We start from the raw sequence: 27,763 nt of genomic DNA, 5'->3' as shown, positions 1-27,763 counted from the left end.
GGACGGGAACCATATGAAGAGAGATGGAAACAAGGGATAATGTATGCCTCACTACCTCACTGACAAAAAAAATTTACAAGGATAGAGAAGCGAGAATCATCCCATGTTCATTCCCTTAATTACAGGGATCAGTGTATTAATAGTTATCAAAGGTACCAGGATTATAATTTAGTACGCCAGACGCGCGTTTCGTCTACATAAGACTCATCAGTGACGCTCATATCAAAATATTCATAAAGCCAAACAAGTACAAAGTTGAAGAGCATTGAGAATCCGAAATTCCAAAAAAATTGTGCCAAATACGGCAAAGGTAATCTATGCCTGGGATAAGAAAATCCTTAGTTTTTCGAAAAATTCAAATTTTTGAAAACAGGAAATTCATAAAAATGACCACATCATTGATATTCATGTCAACACCGAAGTGTTGACTACTGGGCTGGTGATACCCTCGGGGACGAAACGTCCACCAGCAGTGGCATCGACCCAGTGATGTAAATAGTTATCAAAGGTACCAGGATTATAATTTAGTACGCCAGACGCGCGTTTCGTCTACATAAGACTCATCAGTGACGCTCATATCAAAATATTTATAAAGCAAACAAGTACAAAGTTGAAGAGCATCACTAAAAACGAATTGAAGAATTTTAAGTCACTAAATGAATTGAAGAATTAAGTCACTAGATTAATTCAAGAATACTTTTTTTTATAGGTTTCTTACAATTTCTTTACCCCAATTTAACAGTTTTATTGATGATAGTACTTTTAACTATCAATCAAACGTCACTAAAACTATTATTGAGTTAATTGATTGAAGATTTCAGCTGTATACATTTGTATACGCCTGTGTTATAAGACGGAACAATTTATGGTATACCGTTGTCTTGATCGTCTGTCTGACATGATGAGGTGGTACAATAATTACAACCTGCTGTCACAAGAAACTTCGGTGAATTGTTTATAAATAAATATCTATTGATGTAAGCTATCTCTCGATTTTTAGAAATTTCAGATTTAATGTTTTTGATAAAAAAGAGGTGGGGGCTGCAGTTTTCAGACTATAGCTATAAACTACTTTCACCAATTCCTATGAAACTTTGGTTATATTAGAAAAAGAATAACAGACGAAGCACAATGACATTTTGTACGAAACGTTTCCCAAAATTGTCATTAATAAATAGTCGTACAAAGAAATGAAGGCAAGCCAATGTTTTGTTTTAAGAAATCAACAAAACACCGTTTGATCTTAACTTGAAATAGAATTTTATAAGGTATTTAAGATTATATTTAGGTTTTACATAAATCCAATCTCTGATATTAATGAGTTTGCGGGTATTAAATGTGGACAAAAGAACGAACCAACTCATCGATCACTATCTACTCCACCTCAATAATCTGGGATATAATCATATCAGAATAACCAAAAAAAAGGTCATTTAAGATTAAGTATTCTGATTTATTGGAGATACAACTGAAAACATAATGCCCAATAGTTGTTGTTCATAACTAATGACCGCCAATGACAGTATGTGATACTAGTCGTAAGTTGCTAATGCCGATACATTTATTTTTTTTAAATTGGCAAACAATTATCATGGCATTTTCATATGTTGTACAATACCTAGTAACTGTTGATAAACATATGTAGTACCTTAGGATTATACAAGAAAAAGGCGAAATATCCCATAGGGAAATTCAATATGACAATTTAAGAACAATCTGACAACGCCTTGGCTAAACAAGAAAAAGCAAACAGACAAAAAACAGAACACAAAATACGTACCACACCAAAAACTGGGTTTGATCACAGGTGCACCACATGTGGCACCCGTTGTACATGTGTTGCTCATGTTAGTATAAATCAGGAAATAAGTCTTATTCGGGAGGTCTTTTTGGGGGAAAAGGGGACGTTATGAAAGCGCGTCTTTTTGCATCACATCTAAACTTAATGCACATTTGTCATCATGACAACTAACGATGAACAACGATAACCAGTTCTTTTCAATCAAAATAGGAAACAAACCAAAAATATGAAACTAGGTCTAATTATTTTGTTTACCATATCTATCATTAATACTATTAAAAAAGTAGCTTACTCGGAAAGGTATTAAATAGCATTGCAGGTGTTGAAAAGATTATAGCTGATTTGAATTAACTCATGTTCTTTTAAAAATTCAATTGCATTTGACACCAAAAAAAAGTTTAACTTTTAGCGTTCCTGACAAAGGTAAATCCAGAAAAGGGATTCGAACGGCATGCCATATATAAAATGTTATGTTCATTTTTTTATTCTTCAATAAGTAAGATATATTGTGCTTATCATATAAATACACATTTCAGATAAATCATATAGTTTAAGACCACATTGACAAATAAATAGAGATACTCAGAAATTCGTGCATGTTGTACGATATTCTTTAGCTATAATAACGCAGACAGAAACTTCAAATACTTATGGCATTCGGTATTGCTGTTGGATGAAGCCAGTCGTATGGATTTTCCCGTATTTTGTTGCGCTCGTCAATTGTTTTACCAATATCCCTTAAGCTTTGTCGAAATCTACAATGGCAAGAAGATGGCGAATTACTAAACAGACAGCAAAAAAAAAAAGTATTAGTATCTTGAAAACAGTTCAAAGTTTTATTTCATTGGTGTTATTTATTTTTTGTATTTAAACTAATGATTCTGAATGCAGATGGTATACAGAATTACAAGTAAAAACCCTCCGATGTCACACAAGATAACAATACACAACTTCCTCCTCTCCTTACAGCTGCAGTGTCGTGAATATAACCAAAGTGTGCGGAATTACATGGGATTTAATAATTTCATTGCTTTTCTCCTGTTATTATTATATATATTTTGTAACTTGATTTAGAAAAACATGGGATTTTCAATATCCAATGGGACAGGGCAAAATCCCATGGGATTGACCATTGGGGTAATATTGAGAACACAATACGAAAACATGCTTCAAATAAAACATAATAGAGTACTAAAAGTGTGTATGTCCCTCTGGTTTCTCTTTCCTACTTGTACTACACTTATTGGGGTTTTTTTTCTGCGAAGCCTTAAACCTGTTACAGTAAACAGTGCATTTCACTTCTCTGTTTAATTATTCATTTAAACCTAGTTTATATGATTTGCCTTTGATTGCACACCAGTTTACAGAAATGGGAATATAATATTTGATAATGAAATATTTTGTGTTATGTTTCTGATAATTTAATATAGTATCAATTATCGCAATAGTTCTAAAGTATAAGGAGAGATTCCCAACTATTAAAAATATAGATAAAAATATACATCAGTACAGTAAAGTGTTAAACTTATGCTTTTAAACTCAGCATAATTGTATATCGACAATTTCAATGGATTTTTTTTTGTACCCTTATTTATGACATTTTCACCTACAATGTATTATGTCTGTTTGTTTTGTTTACACATCATTGTCAATATAATGGAATTTGATGCGACAGTCATACAAGCGAGAGTGCTGAGCTAGCTATAAAACCAGATTCAATCCAACATTTTCTACGTAAGAAAATGCCTTACAAAGTCAGTAATATGACAGTTGTTATCCATTTGTTTGATGTGTTTAATATTTTCATTTTTCCATTTAATTAGGGACTTTTCGTTTTGAATTTTCATCGGAGTTCAGTATTTTTGTGATTTTACTTTTTAGTAATTAGAAGTTAATATGAAATCGCAATTTTTTTTAAAGTTTATTAATCTCAATGTATACTACGAAGTAATTTATCATTTACTCATTGCTCTCTCCTACATCGATGATATTCATTTCTATAGATTACAGAGTCAGAAAAAACAAATGAGGCAACAAAACGTCCTTTTCAATTATTCACGATTTACGATTTATTCGTTTTATAGGCACCATATGCCTTGATACTTTTTATAATTTATAACACATGGGCTCTTATTTGACTTATTACTGGACTTCACATTTATCCCTCGATAATGCTTCTATATAGACAGCGGGAAGAGCCTCTGGTCTCACTTTGTATATAGAATGCATGATATTCCGATGAGTTTCAATCTATTTTTGTTTCTCTATTTATACTTAAAAAACCTTTACTAACCATTTGTGCATAACTTTTATATTTTTAATACGGTTCTGACACATAAGATTTATAAAGCGTTATTTGCAGTTACTCAGCGGAATTTCATTACAAGTTTGTGCGCATGTTAAATTAGTTTAACCCTAACATATGTTGATTCTGTAGCAAACCAGGCTGTCATGATAATGTGCTGTTCATTGTTGTTTGTCTTTTTTAGTTCGTCTATTTATTTTCTGAAGAGTATGTTGTTTGTGGTTGATTTAGTTTTTAACTGCTGTTTAAAATTTGTCCTGTTATACTTTTTAAAGATAATAGTTCGGCCATTAAAAGTAAGCTTAATCATCTGTTCCGAAATTATGGTAATTTTTATACGTAAAATGAAAAAAAAATCATAGTTTTATATTAATTTACCACATGTTTAGCATGTTTATGAAATGGTATTACATACCGTATGTATCAATACTTTTTGCATTGTCAATTAAACAACGATATGCTAGAAAATGGCGTGCGTCAAAATCAGTGTGTTACATTTGATTTGATGTTGCCTATGTAAAAAAAAATACCTCAATGTTTATTTTCGAAATTTAAAAAAAAAAAATAGAAGTAAGAAGTCATTTCTTTCCCAGTCATTAATCAAGCTGCTTTAATAGATTTCTGAAAAAGATTAAGTGATAAGTAAAATCACAAAAATACTGAACTCCGATTCAAACGGAAAGTCCCTAATCACATGGCAAAATCAAATAATAAAACACATTAAACGAATGGACAACAACTGTCATATTCCTGACTTGGTACAGGTATTTTCACATGTAGAAAATGGAGGATTGAACCAGGTTTGATAGCGCTAAACCTCTCATATGTTTTAAAGGCAAATATCAAATAGGTTATCCATCAAAGATGTTAACTTTATTGTTTATACCCATAACATTTTTTAAATTGTAAGAAAAAAATAATCTTAAATATGAACTCTGACTTAAGTCTTAACTTACTCATGTACAATTTTTACAGCCGGTGGATCTACAATCAACTGCTTCTCAAAATCACCCAGACTTTGTGTTGCTTTCTCACTAAGCACTTTTGTAATTGACATTAGCTCGAGAAGCTCAGCTCTGTTAGGAATAGTCTTCAATATGGTTTCAATCTCAACTTGACTCTAAAATTTCAAATTTAAAAAAAAAGGTTTCTCGAAAGTTAATATGTAAATGCTGTTAATTAGTCCATTTATATCTGTTGTATGAGCGAGTAATATCATTTTTTCTTCAGTGGTCTGTTTTCATGTTTCCATCCTTCACTCCCATCATGGGGTTTCTGATTTTTTTATAGTGTCTTTCATAAATATTATGTAATGTCACCTATTGTTTATTATACATAATTTAGGTAAATTTAAATTGTATTTAAGTATTTGCTTGACATATTTCAGTATGTTAATTAGTTATCAAAGGTACCAGGATAATTTAGTACGCCAAACGCGCGTTTCGTCTACATAAGACTCATCAGTGACACTCATATCAAAATATTTATATAGCCAAACACATACAAAGTTGAAGAGCATTGCGGATTCAAAATTATGTTTTACTATAATTAAGTACGCCAGACGCGCGTTTCGTCTACATAAGACTCATCAGTGACGCTCATATCAAAATAGTTATATAGCCAAACAAATACAAAGTTGAAGAGCATTGCGGATTCAAATTATGTTTTACTATTTTTGTCGACTAGAGATACAAGACACGCCTTACCTTATCCTTAGGAGGAACTCCATGCATAGTAAATGCCATTCTAAATGGAGCTGCGTATTCATCATACTGTTGGAAGTTAGCTGCAGCATGGGCAACACTGCATGTATAGATAATGGCTGTCAACGTCACCACTAACTGGTCATTTGTTTCAAATTTGCCGTCATTTGGAACTCCCTGCAAAGATGAAAATTAGCTCATCATTGATACCAGGATTTGGTATATGCGCCAGAAGCGCGTTTCGTCTTCAAACGACTCATCAGCGACGCTCGAATCAAAAAAGGTAAAAAGGCCACATAAAGTACGAAGTTGAAGAGCATTGGGGACCAAAACTCCTAAATATTTTGCCAAATACAGCTTAGGTAATTCATTCCTGAGGTAGACAAAGCCTTAGTTTTTCAAAAATGTAGTTTTGTGCAACAATGTATGAATTGGTTCATTGATAAAACGACCACTTGAAAATAGTGTATTATATAAAAAGAAATTACGAACCAAAATTCCTACACCACCATCATCCCTGCTCTTTACAATTTCTGCGCCCCAGTTCTGTATTTCATAGTCTGCCTTCAGTGATCCTTCTACAGCTAAAACACAAACAAATTCAAATTTTAATAACTATTGATTCTGAGTTATTCTTATACGTCTAAAAATAATCATGCTCTTTAGTTTTCTAGGTTGTGTCGTGTGTACTACATTTGTATAATTTGCTTGTTTGTCTTTTTCTTTGTTAGCCAGGGCATTATTATCGATCTATGAAAGAGGGGCGAAAGATACAAGAGGGACAGTCAAACTCATAGATTTTGATGAGCTTGACTGTCCCTCTGGTATCGTTTGCCCCTCTTTTGTACTTTAGTACAACCAATTGGCTCAACAAAAATGTTACCGTCATGTAATGTGGTCATTTTAGCGGTATACTTAACATTACCATTAAGCGTGCAGTTTGGCTAGCCACAGAACCAAGTTCAACCCACCGTTTAATCTAATTGCTCGTTTCTATATATGTAGCATTATCGTTTGCAAGGTGTTGGGGTTTGTTTTTTTTTTTCATTTCCGTGTTTCTGTTGTTTCATTGTTTTCCTTTTATAGTTGCTGTGTTTCCCTCGGTTTTAGTTTGTAATCCGAATTTGTCTTCTCTCAATCGATTTATAACTTTTGAACAGCGGTATACTATTGTTGCCTTTATTTACAACATATAAGATGTCGTGAATAAATTAATATAACCCTTAGAAAATGTACCATTCACTGTTGGTGACATTTGAACAATATACATTGCTATAATCATTGATGAGGTATCTAATAAAAAAAAAAATAGAATAATCATATAGGAAAGACACTTTTCTGAGTTTATTGTTTCAAAAAAATAAAACTGTAAAAACATGAATACTGAAAATCAGTCATCATAGATACCCTGACCACAAACACAATCGGAAAGCAAGTGTAAATGATACACTGTAGACAGTCACGTATGAAAGTCACGTGTTAAAAAATCTTACTTTTTGAACACATAAGGTTACAAGAGCGCAATTATTCGTAATGCATTTTCCATAGGGTACCACTAGTGTTCCGTATTTTTTTCTCGTCTATTCTCAACAAGAAAAAAAATAGATATTTTCTATACTTCGTAAAATGTGAATATGATTTTCGGCAATTTTTAAACCTAATTGGATAAGCTTTTGATTAACTTTAATTCCAATCCTGTATCAACCAATCAGAAGCCGTTTATGATTCTATTCTGAGTACCATCTTGCCAGTTAAATGTAAACCATTAATTGCGCTCTTGTAACCTATACGGTAGTGAAAAAAAATCCGAAAATTCAGGCCCGGGCCAAAAGTTGCGCTAGCGTCTATCTAGATAATATCACATCTTCAAAACATTATCTGATCACTCTCTGAATTTGGAGAACTAGTTTTTGCACGCCGGTCAGGCCAAAAATTGGAACTGATTTTTTCACCAAATATTGTACTGGTCAAAGAGACATGAAGATAATGTTAATTTACTGGCCTAATTTTTCGAAGGTCATCCAGCACTGGTCATGTTGTCGACAAAACCGTCCTGATATGGAAAAGCTACATCGAATTTTGAAGAATGGCTTTGTATGAAACCATTTCTTGAAAAAACACGTTTTTGAAACAGACTAAAGTTTTTCCAAATTTTGAAAATATGATAAAAAGTAAAATCACAAAAATACGGAACTTAGAGGAAAATCAATTGGGAAAGTCCATAATCACATGGCAAAGTCAAATAACAAAACGCATCAAAAACGAATGGACAAGAACTGTCATATTCCTGACTTGGTACAGGCATTTTCAAATGTAGAAAATGGTGGATTAAACCTGGTTCTTTAGAGCTAACCCTATCACTTTAATGACAGTCTCATCAATTTCCGATATATTTACATTGATGCGTTAAATAAACAGACACAATAAATAAAATAGTCAAAATATAATATTACTACTTTGGCAAGAGAAACTATTCTTGGACTACAATATTCAATGTCAAGATTAATTTTTCTACTTTGTAATTTAACTAAATCGTTGGTATTTGTGTAGGGACCCTTTTGGCCAATTTTCACGAAATTAGCTTTTTGCTAGAACAGCAACTGAAACACGGTCATTATGGTTAAAAACTAAAATTTAACTTCAAATTCAAGATAAATAGATGCTTTTTCCGATAAAAACAGTAGATATCACAAAAACGTTTTATTCTCTTCAAACTTTGTCGACATTCGAGCTTACCCTAGATTTAGATATAGAAATAAATGCAAATAGGAAACAGACTTTAGCATGAATTCACGTTGATAAAAAGTCCATTTGACCCCGTTTCTCACTGTTTCACATTTTCCCCGAGCAAAATGACTATTTTTGATATTTTTCAAACCCTTATTAAAAAAAAAGTGTCATTTCTCTATAGGTTACAAGAGCGCAATTATTCGTAATGCATTTTCCATAGGGTACCACTAGTGTTCCGTATTTTTTTTTCTCAAAGACTAGACTAACTAAGGAAAAACGGGTAGCAGTTCCTGTTACTAGAAATGCCAGTGTTGCATTACAACCAAAAAAATATCTAGGGTCATGCGGCTCAAATTGACTTAAAATGCAGTTGAAAAAGATCGTCTACTTTTTACGCTTAATGAAAAAGGCATATTTTTAATGGCTCCGACGTGCAGAAATGGAAGATATTTTCTATACTTCGTAAAATATGAATATGATTTTCGGCAATTTTTATACCTTATTGGATAAGCTTTTGATTAAATGTAATTCCAATCATGTATCAACCAATCAGAAGCCGTATAAGATTCTATTCTGAGTATCATTTTGGGGTGAAAAACTTGCCGGTAAAATGTAGACAAATAATTGCGCTCTTGTAACCATAATGTTGCCACAGTTTAGTTTGATTAGAGACATGTTAAAAATGAGGTGCAAAAATTAAAACAATGGTTAAAAAAATTGAAAACCAAAGTTGAATTATATACCTTATGTAAACAGTAAAACTTATCAAAATGAATTAAAAAGGACTTACAATAATAGTGAATCACATAATTCTGAACGTAAGTTTTGATGGCATCATAAAGGAGAAGAGCATCATCCCTCATATGGTAGGCATCTTTTAAAACAGACTGGTCAAGAACCTGAAAAGAAAACAGGTGGGCATTTAGCAGCGTCTCGTTAATTTCATAATGCTGTCAAAATCAAATATGTTGTGGTCAGTGTATAAACAAACAGCAGACTCCCGCAGATAATGTATCCGTAAAACATTTATTGCTGTACATTAGGGTTTTTTTCGTTTACGTCCAAGAGTTTCAAAAAACAATAACAAATCACTTGCATAAATACAACTATATCTGACATTCATGTCATTATCAACAAAACAATTAAGTTTCAAATTTAATGGCTAATCATCCACTGTATCACAATCAGGCATAATAAAGATTTTATTTATCGATTACAGCAAATATTTCAATCTGATTCTCTTGTATTTAATTTGTCGTAGTTTAATAGAACATTAGATTAGGGATAAGACCTTTCCAATCTTTTTAAGTTTTTCGTTCCTTCATGATAATTTAACGTCAGCTCTTCAATAAAAAAAAACGTATATTTCTCATTTTTCCTAGTTACATGCGTTTGCAGTGACGACTCATAGTTGTCTACTAATAGTGTTTTCAATTTTTGGAAGCTTTTGTAACAAGAATATTTTTAAAATTTATGACTTTTGAACAGCGGTATACTACTGTTGCCTTTATTTGGAATAACATTGTGTTTTTAAATTTTGTCTGTTAAATAATGTAATAAGAGCAATCAAAAAATTGCAGTGAGCAACTGTGATTAAATGGATTCCTTCCTAAAGGTATTAGGTAAACAGGAAGTTGATAAACCATGACAGAAAAAAATGTATAAAGCTATCTTTAAAATTCAAAGAAGCTATGTTTCATTTTATCTGAGAACGTATTTTTACCCGACATTGATATGTGACAGAAAGTATTAGTACTTTCACTATACTTGAAGTAAATGAGCGATCTACAAGAAAATACACCATGCATTTAGTATTATTATAAAGGTAAGTTCTAGCTAAGGTTAGCAGTTTGCAAAATCCAGTTTCAGTACTGAATAAGAAACGACTTTTTCTTTTAGATTTGTCGTAGTGAGACTATAATTATATATTGTTCAATATGTTTGTGAATGTAAATACGTTTTAGAAAACAAGTAAAGTAGTTATTGTATGACAGGTAAAACAAGTAAAGTAGTTATTGTATGACAGGTAAAACAAGTAAAGTAGTTATTGTATGACAGGTAAAACAAGTAAAGTAGTTATTGTATGACACGTAAAACAAGTAAAGTAGTTATTGTATGACAGGTAAGTTTTTATTTCCATGATTTGTATTATTTATTTTTGTGTTTGTCTGTCCTGTATGTTCTTCCATTCATTTGTATTGTAGTCCTGTCATGTAATATTGTCATTCTAATGTTATATTTAAAAGAGGGACGAAAGATAACGAAGGGACAGTCAACATTGCCATAAATGCGGGAGGTTTGGCTAGCCACAAAACCAGGTTCAACCCACCATTATTCTTAGAATATCCTGTACCAAGTCAGGAAAATGGCCAATGTTATATTATAGTTCGTTTCTGTGTGTGTTGCATTTCAGTGTTTCTTTTGTGTCGTTGTTCTCTTACATTTGATTTGTGTCCCTCAGTTTTAGTTTGTAAACCGGATTTTTTTTATACTCGATCGATTTAAGAATTTCGAACAGCAGAATACTACTGTTGCCTTTTTTTAAAGACTTTTCTTCAATCTTTCAGGTATTTTTATAAGGACTTCTCTAGAAATCATAAAAGCGGGAGGTTCGGCTAGCCACAAAACCAGGTTCGACCCAACATTTTGTTTTAAAATATCCTGTACCAAGTCCGGAAAATGGCCATTGTTATATTATAGTTCGTTTCTGTGTATGCTGCATTTTAGTGTTTCTGTTGTGTCGTTGCTCTCTTATATTTGATGTGTTTCCCTCAGTTTTAGTTTGTAACCCGGATTTGTTTATTCTCAATCGATTTAAGAATTTCGAACAGCGGTATACTACTGTTGCCTTTATTTAAAAACATTTCTTCATTCTTTCAGGTCATTTTTATAAGGAATTCTTTAGAAATCATTTTTTGTTAACCCTTGTAATTTTTTGTTAAAGGATTTGTACTACTTATTATTTTACTTTTTGTGTAACGTTCTTGGAATGTGACATAAGTATTTATCCTTTTTTTTGTTCTTTTACCCTAGCAGAAGATGAATTTCTTAAATTTTTGTTCTCCCCTCTATTTGTCAATACTAGAATCTCATTCCGATTTTTGTGCTTAATTAACTCGTGCAAAATCGCATGTTATTAAATATCATTCATTATAACGCACCCCTCTGCTCTTTAGATTTTCTGGTAAAGTTCCATGTGTATCCAATCTCCAAAACTCCATGCTGTAAGAAGAAAATTAGAAAAGAATTATATAATACTAGTATTTTACCGTTGAAATGTACGAAGAAGACACATTGTGGAAACAAAAACAAATGAAGTCAAATAACATATACAAATAGTATACACTAGCATACATGTGTATTACACATATGATAAACAAGCCCAAATTCTTTGGATTTAGTTAAAATATGTTTTCTTTCATCCATCTGATCGAGAGGCAAGTCATGTTGTCAAATCAAAGTTTAAGATATATGTTCAATGTCGACATATTCAGCACAACAAACTTGCTTTGAATAACTGCGATCAAATTTTGATACGTTTTTTTATTAGTGTTTTGTTTAACTTGAAATTTGTGTATCTAGTATTGAAGGGTTCGTGCCTTTTACTGATATGATTTTTATTGTTCTATGTAAATATTAATCAACAAATCTATATTTAAAGAGAGGGGTGATATATCAAAACCCTAATTATACCAGTCACATGATCATGTACCGATCATAAAAGCCAACGAAAGATACCAAGCTCGTGATTTTCTATTTTTGACGTTATATCAACATAAGACTGATCAGTAGAACACATCAAAACAGTTTTCGGAGAAAATATATTCGAAGTTGAATAACAATATCAAACTAAAAATCCCGTAATTAATGCCATTATGGCACATACGGCAAAGCAAATTGTTGTCTGATAGAAAATAATTTTGTAAGTGAGGATCTTCGTCAGTGGTTGTATTTTAACTCATATACATGTTGTTGCTGTTTTGTGAAAAATCTGGTGTTATAAATGTAGCAATTGTATACACATGATAGATAATATAAAGTATTATACAATAAAGGCAACAGTAGTATATCGCTGTTCGAAATTCATAAATCGATTGAGAAAAAACAAATCGAGGTTACAAACTAAAACTGAGGGAAACATATGGCCATTTTCCTAACTTGGTACAGGACATTTTAAAAAAATGGTGGGTTGAACCCGGTTTTGTACAACATCCGTCCATTCTTAGATTATGAATGTTAAGCACTAAAATTATGGGCGTTGGTGTTCATCGCAGATCTTTTAAAATTGGTTTCTGTCAATTGAAATGACTATTGCTTTTTTTACGTCGTTCGGTTGCTCTCTCATTGAATTATAATTAGAAATTATAGAATTTCAAGTGGTGAAGTTAAATTTTACGGGAACACCGACATATTTTGGTTGAGCGTTATAGGATATCTGTTCACAGATGATGAAGAATATTTGCCAATCGTCGCGACCTCAATCTCTCATTTTCCAGGAATACGACTTACCGCACGTGTTTGGACTTGCATGAACAACACGACGCTTGCCATATGTGAAGCAGATTCTGCTTGCCCTCTCGGAGCAACTGAAATCGACCCGGTTTTTGGCGGGGTTCTTGTTAATAAGTCTTTAGTTTTCTTTAACAGTTACGTTTGTTATACTGAATTTTGGTCTTTTTTTGCCATGGAGTTGTCACGTTATTTTCAACTTATGAGTTTGAATGTTCCTTTGGTATCTTCGTCATCTTTTATCAACAAATTTTTTTTTTTACAGGCAATGCAAAAAACTCTTCTATTTGTTTTTTCTTTGTTTTAATTTTTTTGTTAATATCTATGTATCATAGCAACTGTTCTCACCTTTTTCTCATTAAGAAGAAGGCACCATTAATTCCACCACTTGAAGTTTTGTCAAAGAGACCTCCTGGGTTAATTAAAGTTCCAAGACCAAGGCTGAAGTTAAATGCAAGAACCAGTTATTTCATAATTCACGTTATCAGGACGTTTTTCTTTTCTTTTACATTTTTTACTATTAAAATATAGTTTTCTTTAACATGGACCTCTAAAATAGAACTTAGAAGAAAAATAAAAAGTTAAATACACAGAGTTGATGTACATGTAACCTGTTCTTATTTTAATATTAACTATCATAATCCCTTAAGATTTTGTATTGGAGAAATGTGAGTTAAATATTTCATTTAAAAGACAGAAAAATGTGAGTTAAATATTTCATTTAAAAGAAAGAAAAATGCATACAAATTGATAGCGATCAGGTACATAAAATGAGGAGTGAGTAATCTACAAATAGGATGTGATGGTGAAAGGTTTCTCTTTGTTGCAACACATATTCCTTCCATCATAAAATGGGTGAGATCTGAAACGAAAACAACAGTAATTATTTATGCACGTTTTCTTTGATCTTTGAGGTTTTAAGTTATTCATATTAGAATGTTTAATTCAAATTTTTTTCATTTTTTTTTGGGGGGAGGGGGGCCAAGTGGTTTAAGAAGTCTTCTCTCTGTATCACTAGCCTACCAATACTGATGTTGTGAGTTCGATTCTTGCACACGTGACAGGTGCGATTGACTAGGACTGTTAGATTTTAGAAGATTTGCTATGATTGCACTCAATTCTATATTGTTGTTAATGAGAGTTTTTTTTAATTTACTTTGTATTTTTCTTTTGGTCTTATATCTCGTCAAACAGGTAGTTACACTACAGAATTACAGAATAGCTAAATGTCTATGTAAAGGATTTTTCCGCGTTTTATGAAGAATAAAACCTGACGTAAAATGATTCAAAGTGTTAAATTGATTGATTAATAAAATTTACTGTTTGCAATAGCATAAATTGTTCTTAATAATAAGGATGTTCTTATACCAAGCAGAAAACCCTAGACGTATATGGCACAACCTTTTTGAACTTTTGATCCTCAGTGCTGTACAACTTTGTACTTGTTTTGACTTTCGAACTTTTATATCTGGGCGTCACTGGTAAGTCTTGTGTGGACGAGGCGCGATTCTGGTGTATTGAATTTTAAACCTTGTGCCTTTTGTTAGCTATTATTCATGTGTTTCTTTGTCATATATGTTCTCCTATTTATTTACATTGTAGTCCTGTAATGTTATGTTGTCATTTTAATTTAACATTGCCATTAAAGCGGGAGGTTTGGCATGCCACGAAACCAGGTTCAACCCACTTTTTTTTCATTAAAAAATGTCCTGTACTAAGTCAGGAATATGGCTATTGTTATATTATAGTTCGTTTCTGTGTGTGTTACATTTTAACGTTGTGTCGTTTGTTTTCTCTTATATTTGAGTATGAATTCACATTACTACTAAAACGTGTCACGATACTTTTCTATCCCAAATTCATGTATTTGGTTTTGATGTTATATTTGTTGTTCTCATCGGATTTTGTCTAATGATAAGTCCGTTTCTGTGTGTGTTACATTTTAATGTTGTGTCGTTGTTCTCCTCTTATATTTAATGCGTTTCCCTTTGTTTTAGTTTGTTACCCCGATTTGTTTTTTGTCCATCGATTTACTAGTTTTGAACAGCGGTATACTACTGTTGCCTTTATTTAACATAATTAAGAGTTTGTTAAATCTTGTATCGCATATAACAAAGCATGTTTAATGTAAAAAGTTTTCCTACTTACTCAAATGAGTTAAAGCTTGGTGGTAATGAGCTTCAGCCAGATTATACCACATCTTTGCCATCATCCACGTGTACTCAGGATCTGATGGTAAGAAGACCTGTAATATATAATAAGAAAATATGTAAAAGTCAAACTATTTATCGTGCATTAAAATTGAATAGCTGGACGTCAGTATACCGTGTCAAAATAAATATTTTTATATAACATGTATAGGTGCTGCCGGCATATTGGTACATACATTTTAGGTCCACAAAAGAAAAGAAAAGCCTCCTCTTGTGTACAGTTTAAATCTCAACATATATGCACTTTTGAGTACATATATTTTAAATTAAAAATGGAAAATTGTAGACTCCAATTGAATAAAGTTCGTCTCAAACTTTGATAGTGTATGAAAAAGACTGACTGTAGTCATTATCTTCGATATCCTCAAATAAAATCATATTGAAAAGACCATTCATCTTATAAATAATAAACTTTAAATTATTTAATAAAATGATTTGTTACATTGGTTGCAATGAATTACGTTGATTTCCCAGTTAAATAAAAACCGATAATTTCACATGTGAAATAAACGTGGTTATTTCACTCTCTAACGTCATACAACAATAGGCGTTGTCAAGACGTCGATAACAGTGGATCAAAACAAATTGTGAATGCGTAGAAAAAAGATATAGTTCCTTACATGTTTTTACATTAATTTCTTTAAAAAAAAAAAAAGCCGTTTGCCAATGTAATAAAAAGAATAACTAATTAAAGAATTAAAATATCGAAAAATATTAAAGTCGTGACCGAACAACACTGATAATGAACTCATTTGCTACGCGCATTCGTGAATTAATGTGTTGTTCGGTCACTCGTTGAATATTTTTTTTCTGTTTGAATTCTTCGATTAGTTATTCTATAATTAATCTATGAAGCGAAACATGAAGAAATTGAAGAATAAAACATCAAACGAATGGAAAACAACTGTCATATTCCTGACTAGGTCTAGGCAATTTCTTTTACAGAAAATGATGGATTAAACCTGGTTTTATAGCTAGCTAAACCTCTCACTTATATGACAGTCATATAAAATTCCATTACATTGACAACAATATGTGAGCAAAACAAACAGACATAATTGGTAAAAAAGTCAAAAATTGAGGTACAGTAGTAAAAATTAATTTATATTCTTAATCACTATAGTAACAAATAACTAACAAATATGTTTCATGATTTACAATGAAAGGACATGATATGGAAAGTAAAGTATCAACTTACTGGGTTATCCGTTCCTTTTTGCTGAAATAACTGTATAGCTATCGGCATAAGATGATTGGCATTGTTGAAATAAAACAAGCTAAAAGGGCAAGTTATCTACAAACATAAAAGGGCAAGTTATCTTCAAACATTATACAAATAAAATAGAATAATATGCAGCAACATTTTATATGCATATAAAATTACCACAGAGACATTATAGTGTAAAATATATCGTCCTCACACATTTATTATTCATAATTAAAAGGTTATTAGCAAATTTGAAATCGATTTTAAGAAAATACTAGCCGATCGATTTTTGTCGATTTTTAATATGTTGTTTTAAAAGACATACATTATAATTCAAATTGACCAAAAATTTCTTTTGTTGCAATTAGTTTGACGTTAAACTTTATTTTGACTAGACTAAATGTGTTAGTGATAAATTTAGTGAAAGATCACAGGAAATACAAATATCGAAATTAGTCTTCAATCCTATCAGTCGTTTTTAAAAGAGATCAACAAGATTAACAACAACAACCAAGTACTACATGAAGGTGAATATTTATTTACCAAAAATAAAATAAAATGTGCATATATCTGATCTTATGCACAGTGTAATACATTCAAACAATTAGGATTTGACAGTAACATTAGTCGAGCTTAGTTCGATAGATCTGATCGCTTATTTTATAAACCAATATCAATATTACTTACAACAAGGTCCTCGGTCTTTGCAGGACAACCTTCTAAAAGCGCTAAATCAATAATGAAAAGTCGATTTTCTTTCATGGCTTCTTCTAAAGTCTTGCCTTCCAAAAATGGCTTAACCATTTCTTCAGTCACTCCAAACCTGTGAAGATATTAATTTCTTAAAGCAAATGACGTTGTTTGTGTCACACTTTAAAAAAAACTTCGTTTCTCTTTCCAAACTCCTAAGTAATTTTACGCTAACTCCGTGATGATTTGTGTCATTCCTGATTAAACAATAAAGATAACAATAATCCTTCCTCTCTTTCTTTTACATTCTGTAGTCCACTGAAGTGCTGTCTTAGTGATATCTTCTTTTGCTTTCCGTAGGAAATGTCCGATCAACCTCAAGCGTCTTCTGAATATAGAAGTTGCCATATCTTATTGTTGGCATCTGGTGAAAGGTTCTGGTTTGAGATTTATTTGTGGATAAAAAATTCGCATAATTTTTCTGAGGCTTTTGGTACGGAACACAGAGTCTGTTTTTGTCTTGATCTGTCATTCTCCAACAAATTTATATACACATAATATAAAGGCAAATCACAGCTGCTATTAAGTTTGAGTTTGGTCCGGTCGATCTATTGTCCTGCAGATCTCCATATACAGGTTGTTAAGAGCTCACCTTACCTTAGGTTGTCTTCTTTTAATACTAGATAACGTTTCAACATCCGTTGTTACAGTAGTGCTAATGTGATTGAAGGTGTAAACAATTGGTAATGTTTTCTGTCAAGTAATTTAGAACTGGCCCGGGTTTGTTTACATTTATCATCATGATTTCAATTTTCTTGATGTTCATTTTCAGCCTTGTTTGACCTGGACATTTAGAGAGCATAGTACCCTTACCCTAACATAGCAGAAGTGTAAACTTAATATGTTGACCTTCTAGAAAAAAATTGTTACACGTATCTCATTAAAAATATTATTAAATTGCTTTGTTCAAAGGTAAATTTTAAATTATAAATATAAGTTTTTATTATCAAACTTTTATACTCTTAGAATAATTGAAGAGTTATACTTTTCTGGGATTGCTGTACACAAGGTGATAAGTAAAGAGTTCAAACTTGCAAGTCTCTGTCGCCCAAAATCTGCGTCGTCATTGAAATATTCTGAATTCTGAAACAGAGGACTTAATAACAATTATTGCAAAACATGTTAAGCCTTCTTCGAAGAAATTTATTATCGGTCTATCCTTTTGCCGTGTCACTATTGTCAGCTGTTCATAAATTTTCTTATAAATACATGTTTGCTTGTCTCGTCCGCAATAGCTTTGATACTCCGCTTTTATGCCCGACGCCATTGTGTTTGACCCGAATGGTAAAATCAACCGCCGATAAATTGATTGTCAGATTGTCATCGAAATAATATTATAAAATATCAGCTACTCGATAAATATGAAACCTTTCTAACTAGTTCGCTGTGCTCCCTTTACAAAATGCTGCATATAATGAATTTTGTCTTGTTATTAAGTGTGTATGTTCAATATGATCCAAAAGTTAATTCAAGGCACTTTTATAAATTAACTTATTTACAAAATAGTATAATTATGTTTATTATTATTATCTTTCTATCCCGTGCAGAGAGTGCAGACTCTTTGGTCGTTACAGAAACTTTACAACAATTGCTAAGGGTTTTGTGTATGGCCTGTGACAAGGCAAATATTCTGTCTTTATCAGTGACAATACCATGGCAGAAAACGTGAAGCAACAACAGTACATAAGACACAACAAAGAAAAAAAAGTGTACTCTCTAATGTATTTGCTCCTGGCTTTCAAAACTTTTGATATGCACACACAACATAACATGATGAAGGTTATTCACGAAACACGTGTTGCGCTCGCATAGGAAAATCAAATCATATTATTATTTAAGAATTCGAAACCAAAACGAATTAAAGAAGGACAGAATGGTGTAGTGAGATCAAAGGTAAAATGATATAAGAAGTTACCTCTGGAACACCAAAGATTGGCGTATACACAGTCTTGACGTCATCTACATCCTTCCAGTTGAAGCCATTGGCCATTACTAATTTCTTACTTTCTAGTGCAAATATCGTTAACTTCTTGCCAATGTTGAACTGTTTAATTATAAATGACATTATCATTTAATCATAACATTCAATTAAATATCTTTTAAAAATGTAAAATCCGTTTTTTTTTAATATAAATATTTTTACTGAATTTATGCAACTTTCTTTAACCCTTAAAGGACTTTGAATTATTGAACATTAGACTATTCGAGTGTACCACATGAAACTCAATTCTAATGAACTGTTTTTGATATGACTCTTCATGCTTTCTTTTCTTAAAATGACAAAAAAGATAATTTTCTTTTTTTTCAAGCTGATATCTACGAAAAGACGAATTTTCATGTTGGTATGTCCAAACTTTCTTATAACATCACTTTTGAAACGATTTCCGATTTTCATCTTATTTTATAAGACAAAGACATTTAGTTAATTTATTATACTAAGGCAGTGAAATCTTTTGTTGTGCTTTTTAAAATAAAAAAAAATTGAAATTGACACGCATGCATTGAAATAAAATAAGTATATAACTAGGTAATAAATGCAAACTAACAACATAGGGACATAATAGTCCAGATGTGAAATATAGACTGTTAAAAGAAGTAGTTTCTAGCACAAACTCCTATGTTTTTCCTTGTCAATAACTTCAAGTTATGTTACGCAGCATAACTTCATTACAATTTGTTCTTCGACAAACAGAAGAAGGAGCTATATGCCGCACATTATATGTTAGTAAGATTGAACGATAATTCAAAACGTAAAGTCCCTAATCAAAACAATCAAAAAATCAAAAGCACGAACACATCAAACGAATGGAAAACAACTATCATATCTAGACAAGGTACAGTCATTTATGTATGTAGAGGGTGGTGGATTAAACCTGGTTGTGTAGCTATCGAAACCTCTGACTTGTATGACAGTACATATAGAATTCCATCATTTTGACTCGTGACAACAATGTGTGATCAAAATAAACAGACATGGCAAATATTGATACACATGTATATAAAAAGATACAAAGACAGAATCAAATAAAATGAAATTATTATAAACAATTGATCCTACTAGAGAGTACCGTACTGGGAGGTGACTTTTGTAAGCACATGGTCAATAACGATCAATAATATCAATTTTATATATATCAGAACAACAAGGCACCGTAAAAGACCTAAAAGAAAAAGATTGGGGAGAAAACAAAATCTTCATCGCAACGTTCTTAAAAAACACAAATCATCATGGACATTCAAAATTGTATCAATCGAAACCGTAATAAAGCAACTTAACTAATCATTTTTACAAGCAAGTTTTATATTATATTTTTATAAATATACTCACTTTATAATCAAATGAAAAACTTTCATCATCTGGTAAATCTTTAACCTGCAAAATATTAATGTACATATATCATATTGAATGTTCTTTTAACAGTATATTGCACATTTTCAAAATTATTGTAAAAATATAACAAGGAAGGAAAGACAATTACACTTAAACATAATTGATTAATGAGATGAAATTTTTTTTTAATGAACACGTTGTGTCATTGAGAAGGACCTGCCGAGGTACTACATAACCTAACTGAACATCGTCATATTTGATGGTTTTGATGTTTATACAATAAACACAACTTTCAACTATACAAAAAAAAAACACTTAGCCATTTGTCATAATGATATATGTTTATTCTGAAAGTCTTCTTCAAATTGATTTTAAGCGCAATAAGGGCATGCACAATTTATAAACAAACATAGAAAGCCTCAAACCGTACTTAGACGGAATTTTGCAATTTTTTAGTATTTGTTGAAAAAAAGTGCATACTTAACAAAAAAATAAAGTTAGTCTACGGAGCAAATGATTTCATTTTGTTAAGCGACATCATTTGAAGCGGACACAAACATTGAAATTGCATGTTTGAATCGAAATGCTTTCAATAGCAAAACGTAGTTCTATAGATAAAATTTCAGTTCATAGAAATATAAAAAATTATTGTATAATGTTAAAGGTCTACCCATATGTACTCTTTGATATTCAAATTCAATTAGCAATGGCAACTTCTGGGCGTGTAACTAATTCAGAAGATATTGTTTCAACCTTTTTATCGTTATATTAAGAATGATTGAAAGTCAGAGCAGTACTTATTCATAGAACTCTGTGCAGAAAGGTTTTGTTTTTTTAAAAAGCAAGGTTCATGTGAATTTATATACTGGTACTTTCATTGCATTTTACGCTCCCATTTGACCATCTTATACTGGCCTTCAACTGTAAGCTATTGGCTGGGTTGATCATGGACATGTTCAATAAATTGATGGCAGTCGATATTTTACTATTTTTTATAGAATAACTAATCGAAGAATTCAAATAGAGAAAAATATTCAACGAGTGACCGAACAACACATTAATTCACGAATGCGCGTAGTTGAATATTTTTCGATATTTGAATTCTTTAATTAATTATTCTTTTTATTACATTTAAGGAATGACTGTAATATTTTTTCTGTCCATGAAGAAATAACATTAAAAAATTTGGTGCACACTGAATAACGCGCGTAGCGGGTTATTTAACAGTGTGCCCAACATTTTTTATGTTATTTCTTCATAGACAGAAAAAAATATTACAGTCATTTCTTAAAATTTAATTCTAAATTCCATTTTAAACCGTAGAAAACCTTGAAAAAACGTTGATGACGTCACGGTCACATGACTAAATTATGTCTATGAGCTCATAACAAAATAATGTCAACCAATCAGAAGACGCGTTACATCCAAAATTAAATTATTTGCAAATGGCTTTTTTTAAAGAAATTAATGTAAAACATGTAAGGAACTATATCTTTTTTCTACGCATTCACAATTTTTTTTTGATCCGCCGTAATCGACGTCTTGACAACGCCTATTGTTGTATGACGTCAGAGAGTAAAACAACGTAATTCATTGCAACCAATATAAGTTTTATCGTACCGCGGCTAAATTATCACGTTGTGATTGGTTTAACGCCGTCACGTGGTGACCCCCTATGAGACCGTAGGGGGTTAGTAAATTTAATAGGGGGTTCGTGACGTGGTAATGGTGACGTCATCTATTTATGTTGTTGTGTTTCTTTGATTATTTTTCAACAAAACGCAGCAATAAAAAAGTCCAGCGTACGATAAATTCGTTATACGGTTATCTACTGACCCCCTACGGATCCATAGAAGGTGAATTATCCTCCGGCCTCACCCCCTATGGATTTTACTAACCCTCTATGCATCCGTAGGGGGTCAGTAGCGAACCATATAACTTATAATATCATTGGTCCTCAATGCTCTTCAACATCGTACTTTATTTAGCCATTTAGAAAATTATTGGAGCGCCACTGATGAGTCTTTTGTAGACGAAACGCGCGTATGGCGTAAATGTAAAATTTTAATCCTGGTCTTTTATTTACAACCACTGGGTCGATGCCACTTCTGGTGGAGTTTTAATTCCCCGAGGGTTATCACCAGCCCATAAGTCAGCACTTCTGTGTTGACTTGAGTTATCATTGATATGTTCATAACTATATACATCAACCGTTAACAAAACTTTTAATTTAAGGCTTATCTACCTCAGGAATATATTACCTTAGCTGCATTTGGCAAAATTTTTAGGAATTTTTGGTCCTCAATGCTCATCATCGACGAACTTTTTTTGGCCTTTTTAACATTTTTTTATTCGAGCGTCACTGATGAGTCTTTTGTAGACGAAGCGCACATATGGCGTAAATATAAACTTTCAATCCTGGTATATGATGAGTTTATTTACTTGCCAACCGGTACAAACTTTTAATTAATTGCTCCTTATGATTATGATCTTTTCGCTATTTTGGATTGGCATACTCGATGTGGTACTTGGATTTTAAACTTGAATAAATGAAGCTATTACCAATCTAAATTTTCAATACGTGGGTTCCGAATGAATATTGCTCTTAAGAAAATAGTAAATTCACAAAAATTCTGAACTCCGAGGAAAATTCAAAACGGAAAGTCCCAAATCAAATGGCAAAATCAAATGATAAAACAAATCAAACAAATGGACAACAACTGTCATATTCCTGACTTGGTACAGGCATTTTAAAATGTGGAAAATGGTGAATTGAACCTGGTTTTATAGAGCTAAACCTCTCACTTGTATGACAGTCGCATCAAATTCCCTTATATTTATAACGATGCGTGGTCAAAACAGACATAATAGGTAACATTGTCAAATTATGGTTACAGCAGTCATCACTGTGTCACAATCCAAAAACAAACAAGTATTTAACAAATCACAAAAAGTATCTATCAAATTTAATAACCACATTCATTGCTTACTTATATATGTATTTTAAATCAACCTATAAAGGATTGAAATATTTGAAGTCATGTTACTGCATTCACATCAATTCTTAGTGTAGTCACGTGTTTGATCTAAGAAAATGTAAACGTCACACAGGAAGAAATATAAAATAGTTTTGTCGTTCAACATATCTTCAAAATTATAATGGGGAATGGCGGTTTACAGGGTTGAAAAATCAAAAGTTTTTGTTGGAACTAATAACAGAAAAAAAACGAAGACTTTAAATTATCCAGAAGTTCTTTAGAATTTTTGACAATCCACATTATGGTTAATACCACTACGCGAGTAAAATAATTTTGTCGTTCAAAGTATTTTCACCTTTATAATAGACCAGTAACATAATGGCATTATAATAGAACATTAACATAATCAATGGTTGGACGTTTAAAAGTACAGATCCACGTCATATGTATAAAAAAAAAACACAAAACGTCACACGTACAAAACACACCAGCAAAAATGAAAGATCGACCTTTGATCGGATATTAATAATGTGTGTTAGACTTCGCTTTAATAATATTTAGATATTTATTTGATGTTACACTGATGTTCTGTTTGGGCCTTTGAAAACATATAGCCGTTCACTTGCTCTCATCTATAAAGCGCAATTAATTGTTAATTCGTCATATATAAGGTTTTTTGAAAAATCAATGAACTACACCAACACATTTAATCGTGTTAATCGTATATTTGTTAACCAACTGTTCAAATAAGTTTTATATCAAATTGTCAGGTTAAATAATTATGTAAATGTTACATATACCTGAGCAGGGAGTCCAGGTACTTTCACTTGTAACTGATAGTCTTTCTTTATAGTCTGTAATTCTAGCATTCTCTTTTGTTTAAAGGGATCATCTTGTGGTAGACATGTGTCTATGTGGTTAAAAATGTAATGGTGGTCTGCTTTGATCCACTTCATCGCAGGGAATATAGACGTGATGCCCGATTCCACATTGGTTACCTCGATCCAATCTAAATACCAGTTGCTGAATAAACCATAATTGTCTCGCCATAGCTCGATTCTTTGAACTTCGGGTATGTTGACATCAGAATCAACTGTATAGTCATCAATACTGCCTTGTTCAAAATCATTTTTAAAGAACGTATCAAGGTTGTACTTGCTTGTCTGAGGACCTTTTCCATACAGTATTATATATACATTGGCATCGGTCCCAGCTCCCTTTTTGTCACCAGTTTTAACTGATATTTTATAGGACACCATATTGACAGTCTACGAGTAATTTACCTGTTAATTAATGAAATTTATCATATACTTGCATCAAATATTACTTAAATTTAACAGTTCAATAACATTTAAAAATATGTAAAGGTTACGAAAGGACTACTATGTTTATTAATCAGATTCCTAACCATTTCCTCGACAGGCTGATAAACGAACCTTTATTGACTGATTCCGATATGTTATCACATGCCTTTTCGTTATTTTCCGTGACGTTTATCGCATGCAACTTCGTGTATTTTTTTAAATTTCGTTTAGAAAACATGGCAGACGTTAAAAAAACGACAACACAGTGTGGAAATTCAAATGGTTCCTCTCTGTATTTCTTCTGTTGACGTACAAGTGTATAATTAAAAGATCATTACATGTCATTTTTCATATCAGACCCTTTATCGGCCCTCGTTCGTGATATTTGCTCTCGAGCCTGCGAATCGGGCTGATATCATGACCCCGGGCCAATGAAGGGTCTGAAATGAAAAATGCCATGCAATAATCTGTACTGGTTTACTAAATCAAAAGTTACTTTTGGGTTGCTGTGTCTGGAGCGATTTTCTTATTTTGCCGCCCGCAGAATCCCTTATCAGATGTTTCACGGTGTGCTACCGGTATCAACCGACGTACGAATTAGGAGTCGTCTCCGAACTTTTGAAAATAATTCATATATGTTTTATAAATCATAATCAAAAAAATTAGGAGGACTTTTAGGTGTAACTTGGTATTGATTTTATTTTTACTTTTTGCATTTTTTCAGTAATCTCGGACGGTTAAATAGAATAAAATATATCACATTATAAAATATGTGTATTCTACAATTGTATGCAGCAACAAATAGATAAACAGACATCGTTAATTGTATCTATTTGAAAGTCATCCGTCACTATACTGCACGTTAGATGTAATCGAATCAAAACATTTTTTCCGGAGTACTTTAGACACAGTACATGAAACTCAAATGAATATCTTTATATTGCTTTCTATCGTTTCAACTTACACAAATATGAATTTGTTTTAGATTTTATTTTGTATGTACATGCAGTGTCAAGTAACACATGTGTGAATAAGCCATTTTCATTTTTTTTTTTTTTTTTTTTTTTTAAAGCCTTGTAAGAATAGAACTGGATTTAAATTTTAAAAAAAATATTACATTTTTAATATTTATATAAAAAAAAATGGCACTATGACATTATGACTGATAATGCGCTAGTGATAGACGTAGTGATAGTTAATTTTATAGTCAAGTGTTATTTGACCGTATTCTAAAGCAACACATTTTGTTATCTTAAAATGTATTAGATTGAACCATAAATATGATGGCATTCTTCTCAAGAATGGGGTATAATATCTAGCGTTGAAATGAACAATTTATTTACATAATGGATTATCTGATTTGACGATACATATACGTAACAACTTTGCTGATTGCAGTTCCATAACTTTTTTTCCCTAAAAAATAAATAATATAATAAATATGTAATTATACCTTATTTCAACTATTGTTTCAAATTGAAATCCACCGCCCGTGACTGTCTTATCACGTCTTGAATAAAAATGCACAAAAATCAGTTAAGGATATTCAAATATATACAGATTAAAAATCTAAATCGAGAAGAGCATCCGTGGCTTAGTTCAATTCTTAATCTTTAAAAAGGATACATACAATTTAATTAATCTGGTTAAAAATAAGAACATCTTTTTTGCAATGTTCACTTAAAAATTATATGTGAAAAAAATTTAACATGAAATAAACCAATTGTTAAAAACGATGTTAACATTATTTGTTTTTTTTTCCATATTGTAAATAGGTGTTCTAGTCCGATTTTTCGTATTTCGTAGAGAAATGTTGATCGAATTTTCTATAAAATGGTATGGGATTACAGTATATATTAATTTATTTCAAAATTAGATAAAGTAATATATTGAATAAAAAGTTGACTTAAAGCGTCTTATTCTTGTTTAATTTCCATTTAAATTGTAGGAATCTTCTTCTTTAAATACATTATTGTAAAATGGAAAACCCAATGATTGAACATGTTTTTACTTTTCGGAACGCATTAAATGATTTCAGAGATCTTCGGAATAACTTCAACTGACAGATACATCTAGAAAAACATATAACACGAGCTATACATGCACAAATTATGGTGTCCTTGACCTTTAACACACCTTCATTCAATTTCATCACTTTGTTCAAGATCAGTTAAAAAATTCTTTCTGGTCAGAACATGTTGAATTTTATGAGTTTTTGAAAATACAAATACATGAATTATATCCCCTTCTCAGAGTCGGCTGAATTGTTTAGAAAGATTCAATTACCAACAGATTCCGAAAACATCAACCTGTGTTTAAAGCTTTTAGGATCGGAAAGGAAAGAACAAATGTTGCTGTTTTCGGAATGTTTTGGAATTAAGTTGGTGATTCTGAACCTGTGCTTTCATCTGACATAACTGTATTATTATGTCTCTGCATACTGGCAGCCATAATAAAATGATTTCAAGTGTGAGAATTACTTGAAATTAATAAAAACAAATTAGATATGCCAAAAATTCGCTGTGAACTTTCTATGTACTTTTTTCATATTACTATTGCACAAACAGCGAAATATATATAAAAGAACAAATATATCTGGGTACCATTTGATTCAGTATAAGTACTCAGGTCATTTTCTAATGGTACAAAGAACGACAATGATCTCATTGTTCGCTACTGACCCCGTACGGATCCATAAAGGGTTAGTAAACTGCATAGGGGGTGAGGCCGGAGGCACCCGGGTTTGAACAGATGCTCGGTGATGACACATGTCAAGTTTTATAACAGGTGAACGGTGTACTCGATAATGTAAATATTGAGGATGTCACGCCTGAACAGATTAACAGTATATTGCATGATATTGGTAGCTCATTGATGAATACCGTATCTTCTGTCTTTGATTCGAGAAAAGGAAAGCAAGAAAAACTAAGTGATA

The 27,763-nt window shown here is 31.8% G+C and overlaps 1 protein-coding gene across 1 annotated transcript; it reads right to left on the bottom strand.

The window, feature by feature from the left end:
* Nucleotides 1-2,262: 2,262 nt before the first annotated feature.
* Nucleotides 2,263-26,412, bottom strand: LOC139487767 (polyunsaturated fatty acid 5-lipoxygenase-like). Its single transcript, XM_071272843.1, has 16 exons — nt 26,282-26,412; nt 24,325-24,807; nt 20,544-20,588; nt 19,131-19,259; nt 18,201-18,298; nt 17,153-17,288; nt 16,457-16,552; nt 15,197-15,293; nt 13,793-13,910; nt 13,397-13,489; nt 11,701-11,761; nt 9,330-9,438; nt 6,302-6,393; nt 5,813-5,986; nt 5,063-5,226; nt 2,263-2,556 (listed from the first exon to the last, which is right to left on the bottom strand). Exons 2-16 carry the CDS (start codon nt 24,781-24,783, stop codon nt 2,442-2,444), a joined length of 1,986 nt encoding a protein of 661 aa, XP_071128944.1. The 5' UTR covers nt 24,784-24,807; nt 26,282-26,412; the 3' UTR covers nt 2,263-2,441.
* Between the last annotated feature and the right edge of the window lie 1,351 nt (nt 26,413-27,763).

The sequence above is a fragment of the Mytilus edulis genome, chromosome 1, assembly GCF_963676685.1.
Source record: "Mytilus edulis chromosome 1, xbMytEdul2.2, whole genome shotgun sequence".
NCBI lineage: Eukaryota > Metazoa > Mollusca > Bivalvia > Mytilida > Mytilidae > Mytilus > Mytilus edulis.
This window is presented reverse-complemented; position numbering and strand designations above follow the sequence as displayed.

What these genes read in the sequence shown, in the direction of transcription:
- LOC139487767 (XM_071272843.1), bottom strand. Translation starts at nt 24,783, where the DNA reads ATGGTGTCCTATAAAATATCAGTTAAAACTGGTGACAAAAAGGGAGCT. An exon ending in TACCTGGACTCCCTGCTCAG is followed by an intron (nt 20,589 to 24,324) that starts GTATATGTAACA and finishes AATATTTTGCAG; the next exon opens with GTTAAAGATTTACCAGATGA. An exon ending in GCTGTAAAAATTGTACATGA is followed by an intron (nt 2,557 to 5,062) that starts GTAAGTTAAGAC and finishes TTGCCATTGTAG; the next exon opens with ATTTCGACAAAGCTTAAGGG.